General features: G+C 48.5%; 1 protein-coding gene and 1 long non-coding RNA gene across 8 annotated transcripts in view; one reads left to right on the forward strand and one right to left on the reverse strand.

The window, feature by feature from the left end:
• The window catches only part of FGF12 (fibroblast growth factor 12), a 227,566-nt gene extending 215,686 nt beyond the window's left edge, over positions 1-11,880 (forward strand). For all 7 annotated transcript variants that reach the window (XM_083847787.1, XM_083847788.1, XM_083847785.1 and 4 more), the window contains 2 exons: positions 3,175-3,373; positions 11,356-11,880. In XM_083847787.1, coding sequence (XP_083703913.1) covers positions 3,175-3,373; positions 11,356-11,474 — 318 coding nt within the window. In that variant the 3' untranslated portion in view covers positions 11,475-11,880. The remainder of the gene's footprint in view (positions 1-3,174; positions 3,374-11,355) is intronic.
• A 150-nt stretch (positions 11,881-12,030) lies between these two features.
• LOC310903836 overlaps positions 12,031-23,354 on the reverse strand; it is a 112,248-nt gene continuing 100,924 nt past the window's right edge. The window contains exon 3 of the long non-coding RNA XR_014587852.1: positions 12,031-21,844. This is a non-coding gene — a long non-coding RNA (uncharacterized lncRNA). The remainder of the gene's footprint in view (positions 21,845-23,354) is intronic.

The following is a 23,354-nucleotide window of genomic DNA, read 5'->3' on the forward strand; positions in this document are numbered from 1 at the left end:
AGATTATTTTAAAAACCAAAACAACCAACAAAGATCTGGCTAATAACTGAGTGGTTTTCCACAAACACCTTCAGGTATCTCCGATTTCAGCCCATGCTGCAGTTGCTGCTAGGAGCTTGGTTAGCGAGAAGCCTGATCTGCCCACCTGCGCTCTGCTCTTCCTTCCCAGTTCTCAGCACAAGACAACTGAACCGGCATGTCCCACCTGCTTTGGCATCATTGCCACAATTAATTTTGACAGCAAAGCGTGTAGAGAGGTTCTGCCATTAATATCCCAATAGCCTTTTGTTATGAGTCGCCACAAAGCCATCAGCAAGAGACTTGGGCAGGAACCACTTGACATGACAGCTGGGCCTTGTAAACTTGGGAGGCTTGACATTGGCCACCAAGAAGGTATCGATGAAGAAAACCATAAGGGTTTTCGTGGTAAATAGGTTTAGACGACACACCAAATATCCCCGGTGCTTGGGACAGTGCTCTGTGTCCTGCTTGTCTGCCTCCTCTCTTTTCTTTTACCTGCTTTTCCGTCTCCATCCCCTTGGTTTTTGTGTCAGGTCCTCACGCAGCAGTTGTGTGAAAGATTTCTGGAGCTGAAACCTGTGCAGAGTCCGGGGATTGCTGATTTGGCAGTATGAGGAATTGTGCTGGGGGACAGTGGGAACTAGTTGTTGCTAATGGTGTGGTACGTGTAATAAGAAAGATAATAATAGTGCATAAAACGGCGTTATTTAACTAGAACTTAGCTGTCAAATCGATGGGTTTTCTAAACCTGCCTAATACAGAGAGCTGGAAAATTGGTGGTGGTGGTGCCGTGGTTAGTGTCAGGAGCTGTATGTCAGCTGAACTGGGGGGACGAGGAACTGACCAGGCAACTCACAGAAACAGTTGGGCAGGCTTGTTTGCTGGTGTCATTTTGAGGGGAGCTTAAGCATTTAGTGGAAATTGTTATTTTTGCTTTATTTTTTATATCTTCATTAAATTGATCCCTTTAAATATACCTGCTTTAAAATACAATATTTTGCTGCTTGTTTGGGCAAGGTGGTAGCCACCCCGCCCCAGAGAAAAACTTTTCAATCCTCCTAAAGGGAATTTTATTTTATTAAGACGTTTGTGTTGGTGGAGTACCCAAGGCTTGGGAAAAGGGACTGAGTCGTCCGCTCTGGTTGTAGAGATGCTCTGCTTGTAGAGATGCTCCCCACCATGGGCTTTGCTGCCTGGCTGGGCGCGGTGCCGAGGAGAGCCCCGGACCCAGGCGGTGGTGCTGGGCAGAGCAGGGAGGACTTCGGATGCAAACTGCCTGAGCCACGTCTTCCAAGGCCAGGCGAAGCCTGGAGATAACGAGTGGATTTAAGGAGTGCTCAAACACTGATCTTTGGGGAAGCTACTTCAAACACCATTTTCTAGTGCTCTAAGTCATCCGGTTCTCTCTCAACTTGCTTCACTCCCTCGTCCTAAAATATTTATTCCTCCAGCAAGGAAGGCTCCCAGGGATAGGGCAAAATGACCCATTGGGCTGAAAGTGGTTTTATCTGCGTGGTGCTGATGGATGCAAGCTTCACGTTTATGCAGCCCAGCTCTGCGCTTTCTGCTGCGCTTTATCTTCTGTGGTTTCAAGCCCGCCTGGTTGCGCAGGTCTGCTGCACACGGGATTTATTGTTGGACCAGCAACACTTTATATAACCCCCGGGGCACTGGGGAATACATGCCTGAGTGTTGCTGAGTGTTCAAAATACGTTCACTCTTAAAATGAGGTCTGCAGTAAATACGTGGCATTACTCCAGATGCTTTGCTCAGACGTTGGTCATGGGTTTTCCATTAGGAAGGATGGGAGAACCTGAGTGGTGAGGGGTTGGGAGCGCATCGCCTGCCTGTAGCAGCACCCGCCTGCACTTACGGGGCTCTGAGACGCCTCCTGCAAAATGGGATTTTGTTTGATAGAACAGTTTTTTCTTGAGAAATGCTTATTCATTGTAGTTTGAGGGTTTTTTGTTTTTGTTTTTGTTTTTCTTCTCAATAATATCATAATTTTAAGGAACCCAATGGGAGCATTTGTTTGGACAGGATGAATTTTCATTTAAGTCTGGGAAAAAAACCATCTCAGACCAATAACTGTGTCTGACTGTGAAGGGTTGGGAGCCCATTGCCAGAGCCCCCTGGCCAGCCAGCTCTTTTCAAAGAGGCTTAAAGCATTTCCCCGTTTTTAAAATCTTGAGAAGTTTGTGAGACACAGCAAGTTTTCCTCCACAGCCAGGCACAGCCTCCTCCTGCAGTCTGTGCAAAGCCAGCACAGGCGGCCCAGGCATAGCCAGCCCCCAGGCACAGCCAGCCCCCAGCCAGCAGGCTCAGGAGACACCTGGGACAGCCCCTGTGTTCTGTTCCTGGGCAGGTCAGAGACCAGTTCTCTGTATCTGAAGAAATCCTTAGATATCACATATGTTTAAAGTGACTTCTCCATTGGTCTTTGATTATTATCATTATTATTTATCTTTATTGAAAGATTTACAGGCGTTGTGCCAGCATTTCCTCCTGCCCCTTTTGAAAATAACTAAGTTGGTTACTTGGTTTGTATTCCCCAAACCCACTTAAATGCCCCTGATAAGCTGCTTTTTGCCCATAAATATTTGAAGAACCCTCAATGTTTCAGACAATGACCACTGCACATTTCTTACCCATCACAGGGAAGGTAAGAGCGAAGCTGGGCGAGGCACTGGGAGTAGCACTGAGCAGCAGGGCTGTCTCTTTGCTTCTCAACTCTCTTGTGTTTTTTGCTTACTATTTCAGCCTAAATCCCTGTTGATGAGACCTGGGAGAACATACACACTTGACAATACTCCACGCAAATGAGGGCATTGCTCTGATGGGGTTTGCATGCTCACCGGGACACAAATTCCTGACTTTTCCTGCACGTTTTTCAAGCCCATTCACTGTGGGTTGTTTTGTAAACCACAGCTCTGCCTTGTCAGGGAAATAAAGCCTTCCCTTTCAGTGGGGAGTGTTCTGGATGAGGATCATTGCTGGGAGCTGGTGTTGCTGATGCCTGTTGTTTTCTATTGTTAAACCAACTGCAATGCGTGACCGCCATGTATCACTCGGCGATGCCTAATTTAGGAGATCAGTGATTAATTCTTGCCATTGCTTTTTCTTCTCTCTCTCCCTCTCTCTCTCTCACTGCAGGATGTTTTCACACCAGAGTGCAAATTTAAAGAATCTGTCTTTGAAAACTACTACGTTATTTATTCTTCCACGCTGTACCGGCAGCAAGAATCCGGACGAGCGTGGTTCCTGGGACTCAATAAAGAAGGTCAAATTATGAAGGGAAACCGGGTGAAAAAAACCAAACCCTCATCACATTTTGTACCCAAACCCATTGAAGGTATGGAATCTCTCCCTCCATCGTTGTGGTGTGGAGGGTGGGTGAGTTTGCAGATACAGATTTGGGGCTGCCTGGATGGGGGTGTTGGGAAGCAAGACCAGAAAGCAAGGGCGATGGTTGTAAAGTTTCAGAGAGGTGCTGGGCTGCACTATTAGTGTTTCATCTACTTGCTTTCCTGTATAATAAACTCTACACGTCATCCCATAAAAGCTTCTCAGCTTTGGCTTCCTAAAGGATGAGTTTAAAAACTCAGCCATATGAGAAGTTACTGGGAAGGGAAAGCAGCCCTGGATCACTTCTCAACATCAGTCAGTGGGCTTCCAGTTCTGTGTAGAGTCACTAGAGGTAGGGTTTATCTCAGCTGATTTTAGAGTACGGGACTGTCAATAGTAACAGGAGGCAAATGGGTCCTGCCAGCATAGCTGGGGATGTGCTTATACATCTACAGGTGCTCATGTTTTTGCTTGTCTGTAAAGACAGCCTTGTAAGTCACTGGGGGTAGAGAAAACTTTATCATAGATGTCCACAGTTGGACAAGATGCTCTCATGCCACATCTTCATCACAGCACGAGGCTTCAGTGGAAATAGTGGAGCTGAATTTTTGCCCTCCTGCTACTGCTGACTGTACGCTACTGAAGCGTGCCACAGGCTCATGCCATGACATTTTTTTATGGGCTGGGAACTGGCAAATGGGGAGAAGTAGTGCAGTAAGCCTATTCATTAACAGATATTAACTTGATTTTGGAAACAAGCAAGCATCCTTTTTCTGTTGCTCGGAAATTCAAGAAAAATTCAGCTCGGCATTCACAGGGCATCTGCAGCCTTTGTGCAGAAGGTGGAGGTGGTGGAAGAACAGAGAACAGCACAAGCTTGCTTTTCTTGTGCTGTCGCTCATTATTTTTTCTGTAGCCGGGAGCCTTTTCTTGTTTATTTGAGGCACCAGGGATACTCACTCCCTAAGCCCACTTTGAGTTTTGCTGAGGAATGGGACCTGTTTCAGGCATGAGGTTGGTCACCAGCTTCTCTTCCGTCTCCTCCTCTCCTGCCTTGGGCGGGACGAGAGGCTTCTGCAAGTGCTAGCTTTCCCAGCTGGGTTTCCAGCTCCTTCTGGTGTTTCTTTGCTGCGTGGCTGGGTGTTGGCACTGATCAGTGGGTTCCTTTGAATCCAGATTTCTTTTTTGATGCAGCATGCGTGGCATCTGTTGAATGGCTCAATAGTTGTCTTCTGCATGCATTAAATTAGGATATTCCTTGTGGCTCTCCACACAGGAAGACTTGCCATAATAGAGGTTCTTGACCCGCAGCGGAGTTCTCATTGCAGCAAATGCCTCTCTGGCTTTCATTTTGAAAAACCCAGCCCAGCCCGAGAGCTTCCCTTTCCTGCATTTGCCTCCTCCCACGCTCGCTTCAATCACAGCTGTCACATAACCTCCCGAGCGAGCGAGCGCTTTGGAAGTTGGCAGCCAAATTAAGGGCTCCTCCACCCCTTCCCTCCTCCACACGCTTTGCAGGCAGCCTCTGCGAGCGCTGCTGCATCAAAGAGCTGGCAGCCGCCCAAGCCGAGGCACGTGTCAGCTTCCCAAAGCATTCAGCTGTCTGGGGCTGTGACTCCAGCAGGAGGACTCTGTTCCCAAGCCCAAGATTCATTGTAGGTAGCAGAGGGTTGTGGGGAGGGCTGGAGTAAAGCGCGCTCAGCTCCACGTGACTTGTCAGTGCCGCATCCATCAAAGTCTCCGTGAGCAGAGCTTGCAAGCAGAGATGTTACAGAACGGGGGCAATTCCTTCCCTGGTTTAACAGCATCTTTCCCTTTGACGTGACTTGAAGGAAGCATTCGAAGCGCTCCCCTGCTATATGTGCACATCCCTTTTGCTGAGCGCCGTGGCATGTCCCAGCGTGTGAGCTCTGCCGCTTATTCAGGCCAGTACTTCCCAGCTTCGACCCGCAGCACGCACCCGGGTTTGCGTTTGCTCAGATCCCACCGCCGGCATTAATGCTGCGACGTGATGGCTGGCAGGGTAATGGATGCCAGGGGATCGTGTCCCTTGGGAAGGAGAGGTGTTGTGTACACTGCCAGGAATCACTTCACCCACCACTCCAATGGCAATTATCTCCGAGCTGAAACTTCCCAGTCGTTCGCCGTGTGCAGAAAAATTATGCAGCAGCTCAGTGAAGGGAACCTTTGCAGGAAAAGGAAACGCAAGAAAGCCCAGGCTGCTCACGGAGCTCATTTGAAGCCTGTTGCTCCGTACTGCTTTCTGAATTCAGGGTCCTTCCCTCAGAATTGCAAATGGGTAATAAGCTAATAAATAACTATGAAATATCCTCCCAGGTAACTTCTAAGGACCACATCTATGCATGTGCATACGTATATATGCAGTAGTACCTGTGTGTGTGTGACCTATCACAGCCACAGTTTTATGCTGTGCTAATCCCACAGGTCGCTTTGTCTCCTGTAGATTATCAGGATGCTGGAGCTGCTCCGAGCAAAAGCAACTAGGAAGGTTTTTGTGCTTCGTTGGTAGGAGCGGTTGGTTTTGGTTTAGTGTAGGTAGATTTGCTTGTTTGTTTTTGAGAGTAGCATCGAGCTTCATCAATATAAAAGCACAAAAAACTTCCTAAGTAACAACAGGGGAAACGTTAAGTTCCTCTCCCATCTGTGCACAGGCAAAGCCAAGGCAAACAGCCTGGCAGGCAGCAGTTAATGTACTGTGTGGGGCCACTTTTGGTTAAAAACACACATACGCAACACATTTCTTTTGATATTTTTATTTCTGATCACTGATCATTCGAGCTAAATGAGCCTTTAAAGTGCAGACATATAGATTGAACCAGACTGCACAAGAAATTAGCTTGAGTATAATTGTCACTTGGACACCAAGTAATCTTTTAAAGCAATTTCAATCTCTTTAAGTGTCTGTAGTGATTAGTGCTGGACAAACACTTCTGTCCGTGGTGCCTCTTGTTCATTTCCATATTTCAGTCACTCAAGTAAGAATTTTATCAGATGCTTATTGTGGATGTGCTCTGCTATTCTTATTTCCTTTTCCTTGAAGACATCACTTCCAGACTGTTCTCTGAAAAGAGCTACATGTCAGTTCATCTCTCACCTGGCCCAAACCAGGATGTACCTGGGGTGGCAAATCTGGCCACAGAAAGCAGAAGATGACTCTTACTCCCTCTGAGTCAGCAGAGCTGCCCCTAAATCCAAACTCACGGTGCCTCAGCCCTTGTGACTTGGACAGGTATCAGATGGGAAGGTGACCTGGTAATGACTAGTCTGAGCCCTTTACTGCCACTGATGGATATCCACACACAAGAAACAGCTGCCAGATCCTTCCTGGTGTGTTTTCCTGCAGAGACAACATCCCAGTTCTAGTAAAGCAGTCTTCAGATGTTGCAAAGAAGTGCAAGACACTGCTGAGTAGGAAGATGTTGTAGGCCTAATGAAAACACTTTAAAGAGATCATCTTAATCCACACAAAATCCTAGAAGTGCTTTTTTTTTTTTAATTGAAAAAAGAAAAAACACCACAATACTCTCAGTCCTACCTAAACACTGCTCCTCTTTTGGGTTTGTCTGTCAGGCAGACAGGCTGTGGTATGTTTGCTGTTCCACACTAGCTCATTTGTTCATCTATCAAACTCCTAATCATCTTATTAGAGGGCAAACGCAATGTATTCTAACTATGCTTTTGCTTGGCTTTTTGTCATCCTGTGCCGTGCTCCTTACCTGAACAAACCGACTCCATCTGGCAGCACCCCACACATTTAGCCGCCGGGTAGCCGTGAGCTCAAACGCCTCTGAAACGCATCAGCTGGGATTGGGTTTGGAACACAGTAATTAGAGGCAGAAAACGAGGGTGCATAATCACCTGCTCCCTCCTGCCCCTAGCTGTTGCTCAGACAATTAATTCCCTCCACCGAAGCAGTAGCTGATGCAGCTGCCGTGGCCTCCTGCTGCTGCAGTGACACCCGGGGCCGTGGCAGCCGCCGAGGGGAAGAGGCCGGGCTGCCGAGGATGCCGTGGGGCCAGGCTGCGATCCCGCAGGGCTGCCCACCCGCCTGCTGAATGGCAACGTGGAGAAAATTTGGCTCCTCCTAGCTCCCTAGGACCTGAGGCAGGGAAAGCCGGGTGTATGGGACATGCACTTAATAAGCTTTGCCCTGTGTTCTGGAGGGAGGCAATGGGTTTGTTGGCACCCCCTGAGCCTCCTCCGCTTGCAGCGATGCTGAGTGAGACATGGCAGGGGTCAGGGCACACAAAGGCGGGTGCCTCCCAAACGCAGCCAGCCCCTGATGACCAGGGAGACCGCAGGGGGTGAATTCCGTTTCGCCGTGTGGGTGGTGTGCCAGAGCCGTGCTTGGGAAGCAGAAACGAGGCTGGGCTCCTGTGCCAGCATGCAGATGAGAGATTCGTGTGTTCCTGGGTGACGGGCGGTCCCTCCGTGCCTTAACCTTTGGGAAGGATGCTCATTGCCTTCCCTGTCTCCCTTGCTTGTACCCCCAGTCCCCTTCCTGCCTAACTGCTTGCAAAATTGTTTCCTGGGTATGCCAAAGGCAGGCACCGCTGGTGCGCAGGGAGGCAGAGAACTGAGAGCTGCAAGCACCAGCCCGGGGCACGGCCCCGCTCTCCCCCTGCCGTTTACGCCCGTGGCTGCGCAGCGGATCAGGCTCGCGGTGCTTTCCAATTACAGCATGAATATGGATGTGTTGATTAGAATCTGGGACATAGGAGCTGATTATCTGATTGAAGCTCCAAAGCATTAGCTTGGTTTCCAGACATTAAGGGCTGTATTTGGCTTGGTGTGTGGGTGTGGGTGGGTGGGAGAAGCGAGGCAAAGCAGGGAGGGGAGTCTTGTTCTAGCCTAATTGCTCATCCTTCCAGAGCTGCCTGGCGCTCTGCATAGCCACAGACCTCCCCGGCGTCCGGGCGTGCCACCTGCCACGCTGCTGCTGGTTCACCTCAATGCAGGTGATGGGGGCAGCGTGTCCCCCCCCACACACAGGGACCCCAAACTCACCTGTCAGCGAGGGCTGGTGATCCTGAACCACAAAGATTTAGTTTAAAGCTGGGAAAATCTGGGCACGCACGGCAGGCCATTTGCAAACATACCCCCCTCCCCGGTCCGTGACGAACAGCTCTGCGTGTGAGTCACGCTCAAGCTTTCCCAGTACAGGGAGTAACAAACTGCAGGCCAAGAGCTTGTGTTGCACAACATGTCACCCTGTCCTCAAAGCCCCACGGGCACCCGTCCGCGTGCATCCCCTCGTGGTGCCGTGCCTACGCACACCGGGCAGCCGCTGTGCACACAGGTTTGCAGCCACCGTGGTGCAGAGGCTGCAGCTCAGCGTGTGTGCAAGCCTTTTGAGACTCTCCAGGCAATATTTGGTACGTGAGGCCATACAAATACTGCGTACCCTCATACTGTAGGGGTAGCTAAATGCTGACGCTACGCCGGTCCTATGCTGCTGTAGATTTCCTGGCGTGGTCTGCTGGCACAGCCTGTCTTGTGCTGAGGCTTTGACAGCGCTGGCTGCAAAGCACAATGTGAGCAGCCTCCAGCCAGGCCCCTTGTCAGTACTTCTATCACCTGCTAGACGGGAAGATAAATATCTAATTCCTGCCTTATTTGCTTGCTAGGTGCAGGGTTTCTTTATTTTTTTGTTGCACATGTTGTTTACTTCTGCAGCCTGATTTGTGGGCCAGTGTAGATGCAAAATCCCAAACTGTGGCTTGAATTTCTCAGCGTGATTCTTTGTCCTTCTGGGCATGTGGGCGAACTGGGGCTGGGAAGACAAGTTCAATAAGCACAGCTGCCTGGTGGGAAGCTCACCCAGGAGCCTCAAGCTCCAGCCTGGGACCAGAGAGGTCAGGGTGAAGCCGACACTGGACTCGAGGCACAACTTTGTGTATCGGACAGCTCTAGGGCAACACCGGCACAAAAACCCAGCCCTCTGGGGCAAGCATCACGTCAGAGATCAAGGTCAGGCTTAGAAGGGATGTGCAGCCTCATCAAAAGACCATACATCTTGGGCTAAGAACCCACAAGGGACCATGAGCACAGGTTTTTCTCAGTCGTTAACTTTTTCCATGTTGTTCTTTAAGCTCTTACTGTCCAGTGCTAGGCCACCTGAGCGGCAGTTTGGGCAGCCGTAAGGTCAGCGCTATGCACACCAGGAAAGTCACTGCCACAAGGTTGTCGAGGAACACGCGCCAAGGTGTGTGGGACAGCTCAGCAGCCCGAAAGGGGACGTGAGCTCACTTCTGTCCTCCTGGCAGGCCGCTGACAGGCTACGTGCTGTCCCTGCAGCACTCAGACCGTGCGGTCCCGCCGGGCAGCTGACGGCGGTCCTGGCATTGCTCATTCTGGCCCTGACACATGGGATGAGTTATTCATGTTCTCTTTTTTCTTGTTTTCGTCAAGTAATGATGCTGCAATAACAGTTTGCAGCGCAGCCCCTGCCTCCCAGACATGTTGGGAGGCCCAGCTAGTGCTTAAACTGCTTTGAAAGCTTTGTGTTAAAGATGCTCTATGGGAAAAGTCATATTTTTTCACTGCTCACATATTCAATGCAATATCCCGCCTATTAATACACAGTTGACTGCACTTTATCTCTGTCCTGTATTGTTGCACACTGCTATAACTGTTTATCTAGCTAGGAGTAAAATGCAGAGCAATAATGTCATTTGCAGCCTGCCTCTAATTGCCAGGATTTATTTGCAAATCGGGGGCGGTTATAAATATAAATGCTTACATCGCTTTTCTATACATGGCATATTTGTTTCATTTCTTCAGATAATTTTTGAAATTTTGTTCTTGTTGATTACCCGGAACCAAAACCTGATGGGCTCTATCACCCGTGTTTGAGCTCCGGGCAGTTGTTTGTGATGTGACAGCTTTACAAAATGAAGCAGTAGGCAATCAGTTCTTTCATTCCTAATTTTTGTAAAGATCCGGACATGAGATTTAAAGTCTGGACCCATCTCAAGTTCTCCACTCCAAAGTGCCTGCCCTTGAAATGCCTCAGTATTTGCAATGAGCTCATCAGAGCTGCTCCTCTCGGTGTGAGCACTTGCCCCTGGTCTGGCACAGCTCGCGTGGCACGAGGACAGCCACGAGGACATAGTCCCAGTGGTGAGTTAGACAAATGCTTGATGCCGCACAGGGCATGGGGATGTGCCACGGCTTGGGCAGACACTGCCTAGGCTCCAGCAGGTTCGTGTTTGGAGGCACACGTCGCTTAGCCAGGGTCTGGAGAGAAGGTGCCCTCCAGCCACTGTGTTCTCAGGCGCTGCCAGGTGACCGTGCAGAGCTGGGATGGTTCCTGGCTTGCCGTCACTGAACTCATCCCCACGTGTCTGCTCACAGTTTGCCCTGGCTGACTGTTGATTTAGAGAGAAAAAAAAAAAAACAAGTGCGGAGAACAAACCTCAGGTCTTGGCTGAAGGCACCAAGATGGGCTTCAGTCACCACTTCCAGATCCAGAGCTTAACACCCAGAAGACTTGGATGGCCCAGATGAAAGTGTGATTTTGGTTCAAGACGCCAGTTACTTTGTGTTGGAGATTAAGGACTGGGCACCAGGTAATTCTTGGACCTGTTATTAGATGGTATTAGCATCCTGAGACAGTAGCTGATGCCGGTAACTGGAATGTTTATTTTATGTATGTGAATGTAATACTAAAAAACAGTAAAGCACACAAAACCTAGAAAGACTTACCTGTGAGAAAGCAGAAATCCCTTGTTTCTATCTGTGCCGTTGGAAGGATCCAGGTACGGAAGGAGGATCTGGCGCGGCAGCAAAGGCAGGTAACAGGTCTTGCTTGATAACAGGATCTACTGCTGGGTCACTGGGATTTTCATAAGCCTGTGTGTGTTTGTATTGGGGTGAAAATTTCAGCTCCATACAAAGAACTAACTCATTCTGGTCACTGACATCTGTGACTTCAGGGCTGTTAACGGGTGTCTTTTCTGTTTGCAGTGTGCATGTACAGAGAGCCATCGCTGCATGAAATTGGAGAAAAACAAGGACGCTCTAGAAAAAGTTCAGGGACACCAACCATGAATGGAGGCAAAGTTGTTAACCAAGACTCGACATAGCTGACAAACACCCTCCCTACCTCCAGCTCCTCCCCTCCCACCCACCTTCCCACCCCACCTGGCGAAACCACACTGAGACGACGACAGCTGAGCAAGGCAGGACCTACCGGTAGTGGCTAGGAGTCCGAACTCAAGAAGCTTTCTTTGTGTAGGACGAGGAAACCGAACCCCAGATCTTGCCTGTTGCAACGTTTTAAACAAAACAAAACGAAAACACACACACACACAAAAAAATAAGTGAAGAAAAAATGTTTTAAATCAGGACTCCATTAACATTTTCAAAAGCAAACTGTTTGCTCTGTGATCAAAGGGGGAAAAAAAAATCTCATCTCTGCATAATATTAATAATAACAACTAATAAATATAATAATAATAATAAAGATGTTACCTTTAAAAATAAAACAAAGCTTTTGGAATATTGAACTTAGCATATGATGTGCAAGAAACACAGACCAGGGCGGTGCTTTCTGTCTTATCCTTTCACCTCACGTTCACACCACTGCCGATACCGTTCCCGTTTCCCTGGGGATGGATGGGATTTTTTACACAGCAGGAACGGTAGGGATGGATTATGGCTGTGTTTACCCTGCTATCAATAAAATATGGCCTGTCCGAATTAGGAGTCTGACAGTTACAGGCAACAAACTAGCAGCTCTGTATTCAGCTTTTTCCATCTACAGTCAAGCACTGTGCAGTTATTTGTTGCTCGTGTCACTATGCGAGTACGTTTGACCCACGTCTGCCCTTTTATGCCTTTTTATCATAATTATTTATATTTATAGGCTTGTTTTACTGTATTAGTTGCCAGGGGAGTTTTAGAAATGGGGTTTCAGGTCTTGCCGGATGAAATGATCATATTTATTAGGGGAGAGTTAGAAGCAAAGGGGAAGGAGAGATGGAGTAAGCAGACATGCACTGCGTGGGGGGGGGCAGGGGCTGCAACGCTGGAACAAAGGCGTAGGTGGGTACAGGGCAGCGAGGGGGTGAGGAGCTGCTGCCCTTTCTGCCAGCATGCAGAGGATCCGCACATCTCATTTTACACCTGTAGCCTAAGCTACAAACCCCTCTAACACAAAGCCTCACCACAGCCAAGTCTGTTACAGGAAGGGAAGCCCTGAGATGATGCGGCAGCCTGGGTATGAGTATGGCCTTACTCCAAAATACAGAGGAAAGCATGAGCTGCCGTTTTCACTTCTGAGTCAGGCTCAGGTGCCAAGAATAAACCCCCTTGGCTTCCTAAAGAGAGCCCAGGGGCATTGCTTCAGCCTGCATCAGCTGCGGTGTGAGCAGGGCTCTCCCTCTCACCTGCTCTCCTTGCCATTTGGGGTCAGCAGCGAACCACACAGCCTCACTCCGTGGGCAGTGCTATGGGCAGCTGGCATTTCTGTGCCCACACACAGTAACGGTGGCCTGTGACCTTCCTGCACCCAGGAGCTGCAGGAGAGACCAGCAAAGTATCGATGTGATGGAGATGCTGTTGTAAAAGCATGCGCTGCCCTGGCTGGGGGAGGTTTTGCTGCTCGGGCCATGGTCGTCCCCAGGATGCTGTGGCTGACCCAGGCACTGAGCAGCCCTCGGCAGCATGGGCACGTGGCAGGGCTGGGTGAGTGGCTGCACAGGCCCCGAGAGGGGAGGGCAAGGAGACAGCCACATCTCAAGGTTATGGAAGACTCCCAGGACCAGCACGAAGGAACGCATTTCAAGCATGGCTTTTTGTGGTTTGAAAAGCTGAAACCATGAAGTAAAGAGCCTCGTGTTGTGGCGGTGCTGCATCAACCTCCAGGCAGCCTGCCTGTGCTGTAGGGACAGCAAGGGACTGGTTCCTGTGGGCTGACAGCACAGCACCAACAGCAGCCCAACGCTAGCTTTAAAAGGCACACACCGGCAGTGAAGCTTGCTGGGGCATGCAGGGGGTAAGTCACACCTTCCCTCCTCAGAACACCCACTCCCACAACACTGGGTCACGAATACAGGTTTACCTTGGGGGCATCCTCCCAGCCCAGTCTTACCTGATACAGCGCGTGGTCTACATTTCAGCTTCCTCACAGACTATAGATACCCCCCCCCCCAAACTAAGGTGGTGGGGGTGTGAGGAGACACGACAGCTGCTAACTCACTGGGGAGATGTGCGGTAAAAGATCTGGAGCCTCAAGAGCAACGCGCTGAGCAAGCAGGTCCCTGAACTAATCAGGCCACCAAGCACCCAGGGCACGGTTTGGGCATTTGTGCCGCAGCCCTGGAGGTCACCGTTCACACGGTGCAGAACTTGCTGTGGTTCCTGCTTCTGTGGTAGCTCCTGGTGGGGGTGAGAGTTGAATTTCAAGTCGCCTGAGAGCTGGGAGCCCCTCACCTCGCACCAGTCCTGGCTGACCTGCCAGGGAAGGGTCTCCCTTCACTTTTAATAAATACCTTGGAGCTACACAGTTGGGCTCTGCTTGCTTTCCCAGCATTTTCCCCAGGGAATGGCTCAGGGCTATGCTAGGCATGAACTTCCCCAGCTGCTCTCCTGGGTGGAAAGCCCAACACCGGCCTCGGCCGAGAGCAGCCGCAGCACCCCTTGGCACCACACACCTTGGTACCACACGCCTCTTCGGGCCCAGCCCTGGGCAACCTGCTAACATCACTGCTGGCATCTCCAGCAGATCCAGAACATGAGACCAAAAATTGCTGTGCCCTTGTGTGCAGGACGCTCTTTGCCAGACCCCAGCGAGCAAACAGCAGCTCCAGCGGGTCCCCGTGCTGGTTTTTCTGTTGTGCAGCTCCCCCCACGCCCACGGGGGGCCTCTGCCTTGCCAATTTTCTTTTGCCAAACTCTGCTACAGCCCCTGGAAATGCCATTTCAGGCCCAAATGTGAAAATAATCTGCTGTTTTGGCCCATTGTGTTTGAGCTAATCACCTCCATGTGACCCTCACTGTGCAGGCCCACAGTGAGGGCTAACTAGTCCTGGTCACACCCAGGGCCTGCACTGCACTGCCTCGGAGGGCGTGGAGAGGAGGTCTCTGCCAGGCCTTGGCAAACAGTGAGCCACAGCTGGTGGCGTCTAACCACAATGAAACCCTCTCACACACCTCAGGAAACACCGTGCACCTCCTGACCTGTAAGGAAGCTGGAATTACCCCTCATGGGGTAACGCAGGTGAAGCAGGACAGCTTCAAACCCACTGGGGCCTCACAGCCCAGCTCCGTGCTGGGTCTGGCTGCAGCAGCTCTTGCCCAGGAGCTGCTCGGCTCCAGGTGCCCCAGCGCTCTCCACATGCCCGGGAAAACTCACAGCTTGCAGGCACCACATAGGGCTCCACGCATTTTTTGACTCAGGTGCCTCGCAGGCTTTCTCTCCAGGCTCCCTCTCAATGAGGCCGTAGGGGTTTTGTCGCCTATCCATCAAGGAAAAGGGGAGTCAGGAGAGATTTTTTTTTTTTTTGTGAGGCTCCTACAGTCTCGTCATTGTTTCTCACTGTTATTTCCCAGTGTCAAAGTCCTGATGAGTGACTTTATTTATTTATTTATTTATCCATATGTGCCACAACCATTTCTGGCGCTCTGTGAATCAGTTTAATGTTATAGCAGCTACAAGCCTTGCCTAGCCTGCGTAATACTACGAGGACAAATTCTCTTCCCAGCTATGGTTGCATGGCACTGGGAGTACCTCTAGCACAGAAAATGGCCCAAAAATGTGTGTCATAAAAGTAAGATGTTTTCATCTCACCTAGCCCCTGGCAACTGTTAGCTCTGCTAAGCCTGCAGCAAACCTTTGCTCTCAAAATAACAGATGCTGCCATGACTTTTGAATGAATGGAAGAATTCAGACATTTTTAAGTCCAACAGCAGAAAGCTCTTCCTCACACAGAAATACATTTAATGTAAAGGAATCGTTATGTTCCACCCTTGACTGTCTTTTAATTGTGATGGCTGCACTGCTCTGCCAGTACATGCTGTACAAAAAAAGCTCTTCTTGCTTATGCATCAAGAGCAAAACTTGATAATACAGCTCCAGTTTGTGCCATCAGGGATTTACTGGGGAAAAAAAAAATCAGAAAAAGCTACCAGCACAAAAGACATGCCAGCAAGTCATGCCACGTGTCAGCACTGCCATATGACGATGTGCTGTAAAGTGAAGCTAACACTCAACAAAGCAAGTTACGAAAGTTGTCTGTCAACACCATTTTTTAAAATTTGCGCTCAGATAGGGTCTGGCTGATAGAGCCCACACAATCCTTCAAGCTGTCACCAGCCTCACTTTGCACCTTTATGCCTTAAAGTGCACCAGTTGTGCACCACGAGTGCGGACTCACCAGAAGGATGCAATGTCCACGTCCCCTCAGCAAAGCTGACATGCAAGCAGTGTAAGCTCCCCAGGCTGATTGCAGCTAGCAGGAAATGAAAAGTGCCATCTTGCCTGGTTTCATGCCAGCAAAGCTGAAACACAGACGTGTGGCAAACATTAAAAAACTGTCTTTTTGAGAGCTACAGTTCCTAAAAGAGAAGGCTCTGAACAGTCATCAGTTAAGCAAACAAAACCAAGCTTTCCTAATGGGCATAAACTCAAATGCATTACTTTTAACACAGGGACTCCAACAATGAGGGAGGGTTTAGACTCAAAATATGGCCAACACTAGAGCCCCAGCAACTGTGGTATAGTCCTGGTCCTAAATGTTTGCATGTCAAGTTCCATCAAGAAAAAGACAACAAGAAAAGTCGTGAGTGTCTGCAGGGCCAGGTTCCTCTCCCCAAACTGGAACTAGGTGTTCAGTTGCTGATTTGGGATGACCCCTGCAAGCACCTATGAGTAAAATCAGGAGAAACACCACGGCACTGCCTCAGAGAAGCAGAATGGTTTCCATGGCGTTCACGTCTTCCCTCTCCCACAGCCAATGCTTCAGCCCTCAGGCTGATTGAAGGCTGTTTCCATGGAGTAAAAGGCAGCAAAGCCTACCTCCTCCTCAGCAGCACAGAGCAAGCCTTGACTGCTCTGCTTTTACTGCTGAAGAATTATCATGGCACCGGCAAATTTTGTGATGGTCTTCTTGGACACCCTGACTAAGGACAATGAAATGCCATAAGCCAGCTGATACATTTTCAGCATTGTCTTTGGGCATATGAGCATCCCAAATCTGCTCAAACCTTCGTGACCATAAAGTTAAAGCTAAAAGTACCAATTCATCACAGAGCATTTCAATTCATGATACCTGGATAACTAACTGCTAAATGCACTGAAAGCTGGATGCCTCCCCAGCCTGCTGCCCTCTCGGACTTTGGGCAAAAGAGGTCTTGGTCACCATAGATCCAGGGCTTATCTCACCAGTGCAAACGTCAGGGATCACTGCGATGTCGTAAGGAGCTCACACAAGCTCCAGAGCATCCCCACCTGAGGCAGTTGGAGGATTTGACCTTTCATAGCCTTCTGGAAAGGGCAAGGAACTCTAGTGAAACAGCTGCTTCGAAAGAGAGAAGATATATAGGTTGTTTCATTTACACTGTGCTCTGGTGCAGGCATGGAGGTAATTCATCTTTGGGAAATGCCATTAATGTTTACTGAGCAATACAAATGGATCTGAGCTCTCCAGAGAGGAAAAAAAATGCATTACCAATTAAAAAAATAAAAAGTGTCTGGTTATGGAATCTGAGGAGGAGCAGAGGATAACCATCCCAAGAGTCTATTAAGAATGGGTTATATATTGTTCCATTTTCCATGCTCATTACAATCACTGCCCCAATAATAGCTACATGCTGTGCCTTTTTCTATTCTAGTACAATTTTCCCCATGGGAACTAAATATCTCAGTTTAAATACTGAGCAGAGCCAGTAGAAGAAAGCAGCGTGTTTCTGCTGTGCTAACCTCGTGTGTTAATCTGCATCTTAGGTAGCTGCTGACTACCCCTCGTGCCCATTGCTTGATACAAAGATGAAGGAGCAGCACAGAGGAGGAAGAAACTGTTGGCCAGGCAGTCAAACTAAATGGCATTGTGAAGGTCGATGTAGGTCAGACAATGTCTTCTAGATGTACTTGGGTGAATTTAATTTCTTTAGCTCTGAGACAAATTGCAAGGAAAAAAGCCATCATTGACTCCATCTTAGTGCCAGTCCCTAAACTGGGACTTTGGTGACATTTAAGTCTCATCCAGCTCCTCCTGGCTTGGCTGGTAAATGCAGTGCTGCTTTCCTTTCTCAGGGGCCGGATTCCCTGGAAGCTTGTGCTTGCTGTGTCCTCAGGGCACCCTGGTCCAGACGAGGCAGAGCCAGCACCCCAAACTCCATGACACGGAGATGTCAGCACCCCTGTGCTGGTGTCCCTGCTCGGTGCTCGTGGTGCACGAGGTCTCCACCCGCTGGCAAGCAGCCCTGCTGCAGGGCTGGGACAAGGATGACAAGGTTTTGGCTTATGAAGTAGTCTGCTATGATATGATAACAGGATATGATAACTATGATAACGGGACCCTGGAAAGGCAAAGAGCTTCCACTTTGACTATGCCTCACAGAGGTCACTTACCAGCTCTGACACTGACACTCCTTCTTATTAATTCTGCTTTCCAACTTACTGCACAAACTGGCAAATGAAATAATTCTGCAGAATTCACCGTTAAACAAAGAGGCAAGCCAGTGCAATTTGAAGATCAAAAAGAGGTGTGTTTCACTTTGTGTTATCTTCGTGTTTAATTTCCGCTATTTTCTGTGCTTCCTGCACATCAGACAGAACAGACAGCAGAAGCAATAGGGAGCAACTCACTGGGAAGACATTGATTTCTGGCATGGATGCAGGAACCACTCACTGTCTCACCAATAAATGGCTACACAAGTAATTCCCATCTCAGCCATAAATCTACAGAAGTTTTCCTCTGAGCTTCAGAGGGGTGGTTTTCACACAGTTTTGTAATGAACTTTCACAAGGTCGCACTCAGGGCACTGCAAGGTTTGCCCGTCACTAGCAAGGCTTGGGTGATTCTCCCAGCAGGGTCACTGGGCTGCAGTGTAGGACATAAATCTGAATTCACACCGTACAGTCAGTGTGTGGCACCACAGCTAATCACGCAGACTCAGAGACACAACTTTGCTATGGAAGAGGCTTAAATTCAAGTTCTCCATCTTCAGATTCTCTTTCCGCATCTTTCCCCTATAGAACAGAAGCCAACTTTAAAATTCTCTGCTTGCCTCTTTTTTCTTTAATCTCCAAATACACATACTGTACTATTTCAGTTGATGGAATAGGCCTCTTATAAAGCAATGGCATTTCAAACAACACGAAGATTAAGAGTGGAATATATCTGACTGTCAAGGATCACGATAACCTCGCTGTAGACCTGCACAAAGTTTGGAGTCCACATCCATATAGAAATCAAGCTTCAACTGTTGCAGCTTAAGACCATCTATTATTAATTCAATAAAACCATTTTTCTGTTCAAAAATACATTCCCTGGGAGAAGCTTCTGCAAACACATCAGCAGGCGGTGGCTTCAAAGAGGCAGAATGGATGCACTCCGGAGAGTCAAAGCTGGAGGTACTTGGAATGGAAAGGCAGGCTCATCAATGAAGTGAAATCTTTCCAAAGGCAGCATGAGCTTGTTTAAGGTGAAGGCTTACTTTTTCTTTGTCAAACAGTTGTCTGCTACTGCAAATCTGCAGGAGTAAGTTTTAAACCATGGTAGCTTGTACTGAAACAATTGGCAAAAACAAACAAACAAAAAAAAAACCAAGAGAACAAAACCCCACATCAGTTCCATACTGCCACCCACCTCGATTTTGCTTTGTTTTGGAAACTCTAAGGGATTCAGAATCAAACTCACCCTTAGGGCATCTCCAATGAAATCAGTGTGCAACCCTGGGAATTAATCTTGCCCAAGCCTCATTTTCTCTTTAACTGCAGGAGCCAAGGTCATTTTCCCATCTGGATTTTGCAGATGCTTCTGCACATACTGATGAGCTATACCTTTTGTCAAACCTTGACCATCATTTTCGGAGCTACAAAATGACTGCACAGTGTCAGAGGATCACAGGAAATAACATAAAGTCTCTCGGTGTTAAAATCCAGACCTTGTATTTGCTATGTGCCAATTTTCCTGTGTCACCCAAAGCTATATACAGTATCTTTCCACAGGGCAGTACAGGGCTTTGTCCTCCTTTGTTTCCAAAACCTCTCCCTTAATGCCAGATGATGCCCCTCATTCTTGATTTTAACTTAGGAGAAGCTCCTCTGTTCCACATCTGCAGGATTTTATTTAACAGTGTTTATCTAACAGCACCTAAGGGCTGGGAAGGACAAGCAGACTGTACAAATAATTTTTTCTTTTTGGAGAGAGAGTGTGTCAGTCTATGTATGGCTGTAGCCTCGTGCCCTTCTTATCTCCCCAGTAATACTCCTTGTGCCAGGACACGTGATGTCTGGATGGATCTGACCCTGCAGGAGCATGTGAAGATAACTTAGACTCTGACTTGGTCAGCACCCTAAACACTGTTTTTGAGTAGCTGAGGGCTCAGATGTACTGCATGCATGTCATTAGGGCAATAATTCCCAGGTCCAAAAGAGCAGATGGGCCCCAAAATGAGGCAGCAATTGATGCAGATACCCTCTCCTTCACAAAGAGGTCTGTGGCAGACATGCTGGCCAAGCCCCTACCTGACATGTCCAACTGTACCTACCCCATGGACACGTCATTCAAACACAGCAGCGATTATAAGTCAATGTATTGGAGAAGAAGGGGCTGCAAAAGCAATGCAAAGCCTGGGAGCAGTCTGCACAAGGCTCTCTTGTGCACAGCCTTTTACCCTAGTCTTAGTATGAGCACATCACCTCCTCAGTCTATAGACCTCCTGCAGTCTGTAGATCAAGCTGCTCCTCAGTTCGTGGTCCCCCAGTGCTAACACAGACAGATGTCAGCTACAAGGCAATAACATGGGGAAAATTGTGGTTTGTGATATTTTAATATCCCGGGCAGAGAATTATTTGCTGTTTAGTGTGCTTTAAAATGGTCTCCTTCTGGATGATTGATAGCTTTACTGCTCCTGGACAGAATAGCAAACAGCCGTGTTGTTAAAATAAGAGAGAGCTTTCGGATCATCTCAGGGCAGCGTCTTGGCAATCCTGGCGCCGTGGTGGGTCATGGAAAGGCTGAGGGCTTATGGGGAAGATTTGCTACCCGGTGCAGGCACTTGCAGCTGTTTAAAGTTCATGTAAAAAAGATCTCACAATTGATTATTTAGGCCAGAAAGGCCAGATGTAAATCATAGCCTTGCCACTTGTGTAGCAGACCCTCACGACGTATGACCAGCAGTCAGAGATGAGCTTGGCCAGAGGTGCGCAGCAGGACGATGGAAGGGCTGCTGCGTTTTGCTGGAATTTGACGTGCCAAAGCTGTATTTACATGATGCAGCAGAGAGTTCATCAAGAGGCTGGAGACCAGGTAATCAGATTCTATACATGTTTACTTCCTGATTGTTTATTCAGTAAGGATCGCATCAAAACCCCACTGGAGGCAGTGAGAGAGTCCTGGTGACTTTGCTGCAGCCCGAATCAGGCCCGAAGCGTTTGCAGTTCAGGCTGTGCTGTACTTCGTGCAACTGGACTTTGGTGCCCATGCTTCCAGCAGTCTGTATCAAATTAGGAGCTCGCTTCTGAATAACGGGTTCGTCAGACATCTAAACCAGTCCGAGGGCAACCTTTTGTAACGTGGTCCACACGGCTGTCCTGCCTTCACCCACACCTCTTCAGCAGAGCCATGACCCTGGCTCACCCACTAACCCCCCAGCTTCGTGGCCCAGGTGGAGGAAAGCAACGCTGGTGAGGATGGCAGAAAAGATGGAGCTGCAGTCTAAGAGAACTGGTGAATTCTGAGGTAAAACCTTTCCGCGTCCAGCTCCACACAAGCCAAATAAAGATGTGCGCCCTGGCAGCTGGCAACATTCGCTACGTGTAAAGGCACCAAAGGGAATGATCTGTCAAAGCCAGGCCATGTCAGATGTGGAGTCAGAGCTGGTTTTATTGTCTGTTGATTGCTTGATAATGAAGATCCTTTGTCTGGTCTACAGAAGATTGAAAATCTAAGTAATATTTTTGGTGAAACATTATTCCTCCAGTGAGAAGAAATACAGTCTCTGATTTGTATTCCTCTGACTTGAAATCATTCATTTTAAATGACTGTTTGTTCTACTAATTTACAATCTGGGCAGGCATGGAAACAATTTATTTTGGTCGGTGAAAGGAGCTGAACTTGAGTTCGTTAAGCGCATGTACGCTTAGTTGCTTTGGGATGCAGCACGACTCCCTGCTAGAAGGAGATTTCTGGAGTGGCAAGAGCTCCTCAGTGAGCTCCACGAAGATCTCCTCAGCAAAGGACCTGTTCTTCACCTTCACTGGGCTTTGGAGCAGACCCACTGATAGCTGTAAGTCAGATAAACAGGAAAGCACAGTCAGTGCCAAAGTGACTTTCACAACCATCCCTACACGATGCAACCCAGACACTGAATCGGTATTCCCAGAGGAACGCTGTCCAACATGGACCTTCTGGATGAACTCTTCCCGAATGGGGACCATGGGACCACTTGGCTCCGAACCCCGACGTGAGCCCTCGTCCCTGCTGCAACAGAGTCCTTGTGCTTCTCCCAGCCTCATCAGAAACTCACTGCTGGAAACATGGAAGCTCTCTTCCAAAAATCCAACCCATAAGGATGCAGATAAAATAAAATTTGGACATCTCTAACGATGCTACTATCCCAGTAGATAAATTATCAGTATTCAGTGCTAATTATTTTTGCTATACCCGTGTCTGCCTTGCAGCGAACTCCCCAAGACAGAGTTCTGATGTCTGTTAACTTTATTTTCCCTAATGTCTAAGCAACCCCTTTTTCTTTTTTTTTTTTTTGAAAAATGCTTGCTATTATTTGAAACAGACAAGGAATTGGTATTGAACAAAAGCCGCATAATGTTGTCTTTCATGATATACTCAGGAATGACTTGGACTACGACAACGTTACATGAGGCAAGAATTTGTTTAAATAGCTTTCATTCTGGTTTTCCACTGAACCTCAGTAATAGTGCATTAAATATGTGTAGTTCGGTACCCCAGCACAGACATTTTGTTCTGTAACTCAGAACGTTTCATCTTACCACTCTGAGGATTCCTGCCAGTTGGCAGCTTTGCACATGTGCTAAATTGCTAAATTTTCAGCATTTACCCACTTATCTAGTTTGACACAGCATGCCTGCATGAGGCAGAGGGATTTGGGCCTGAGAATACAGGCACGGACTTCCAGGGTTATAGCCACTTAAACTGGTGCTCTGCAGTCAGATAGCATGGCAGCAGGCCCCTTGCAATTAAACTGATAAACAGCAAAATATGTTAGGAGCTGGATGAACTGAGACCGCGGCCACCTAGCAGCAGGGTGATTTGCAAGAGACCGCACCGTGAAGAGGAGCCATACACAAAGCCTCCCTAGTTCACTGCAGACAGATCATAGAATCATAGAATCATAGAATATCCCGAGTTGGAAGGGACCCATAAGGATCATCAAGTCCAACTCCTGGCACTGCACAGGTCTGCCCAAAAGTTTAGACCATCTAAGTGCACAGTCCAATCTCTTCTTAAATTCAGACAGGCTTGGTGCAGTGACTACTTCCCTGGGGAGCCTGTTCCAGTGTGCAACCACCCTCTCGGTGAAGAACCTCTTCCTGATGTCCAGCCTAAACTTCCCCTGCCTCAGCTTGACACCATTCCCGTGGGTCCTGTCACTGGTGATAACGGAGAATAGGTCACCTGCCTCTCCACTCCCCCTTGTGAGGAAGTTGTAGACTGCGATGAGGTCCCCCCTCAGCCTCCTCTTCTCCAGGCTGAACAGGCCAAGTGACCTCAGCCGCTCCTCATATATCTTCCCCTCTAGGCCCTTCACCATCT

This window comes from Anser anser, assembly GCF_964211835.1.
Source record: "Anser anser genome assembly, chromosome: 9".
NCBI classification, from domain to species: Eukaryota; Metazoa; Chordata; class Aves; order Anseriformes; family Anatidae; genus Anser; species Anser anser.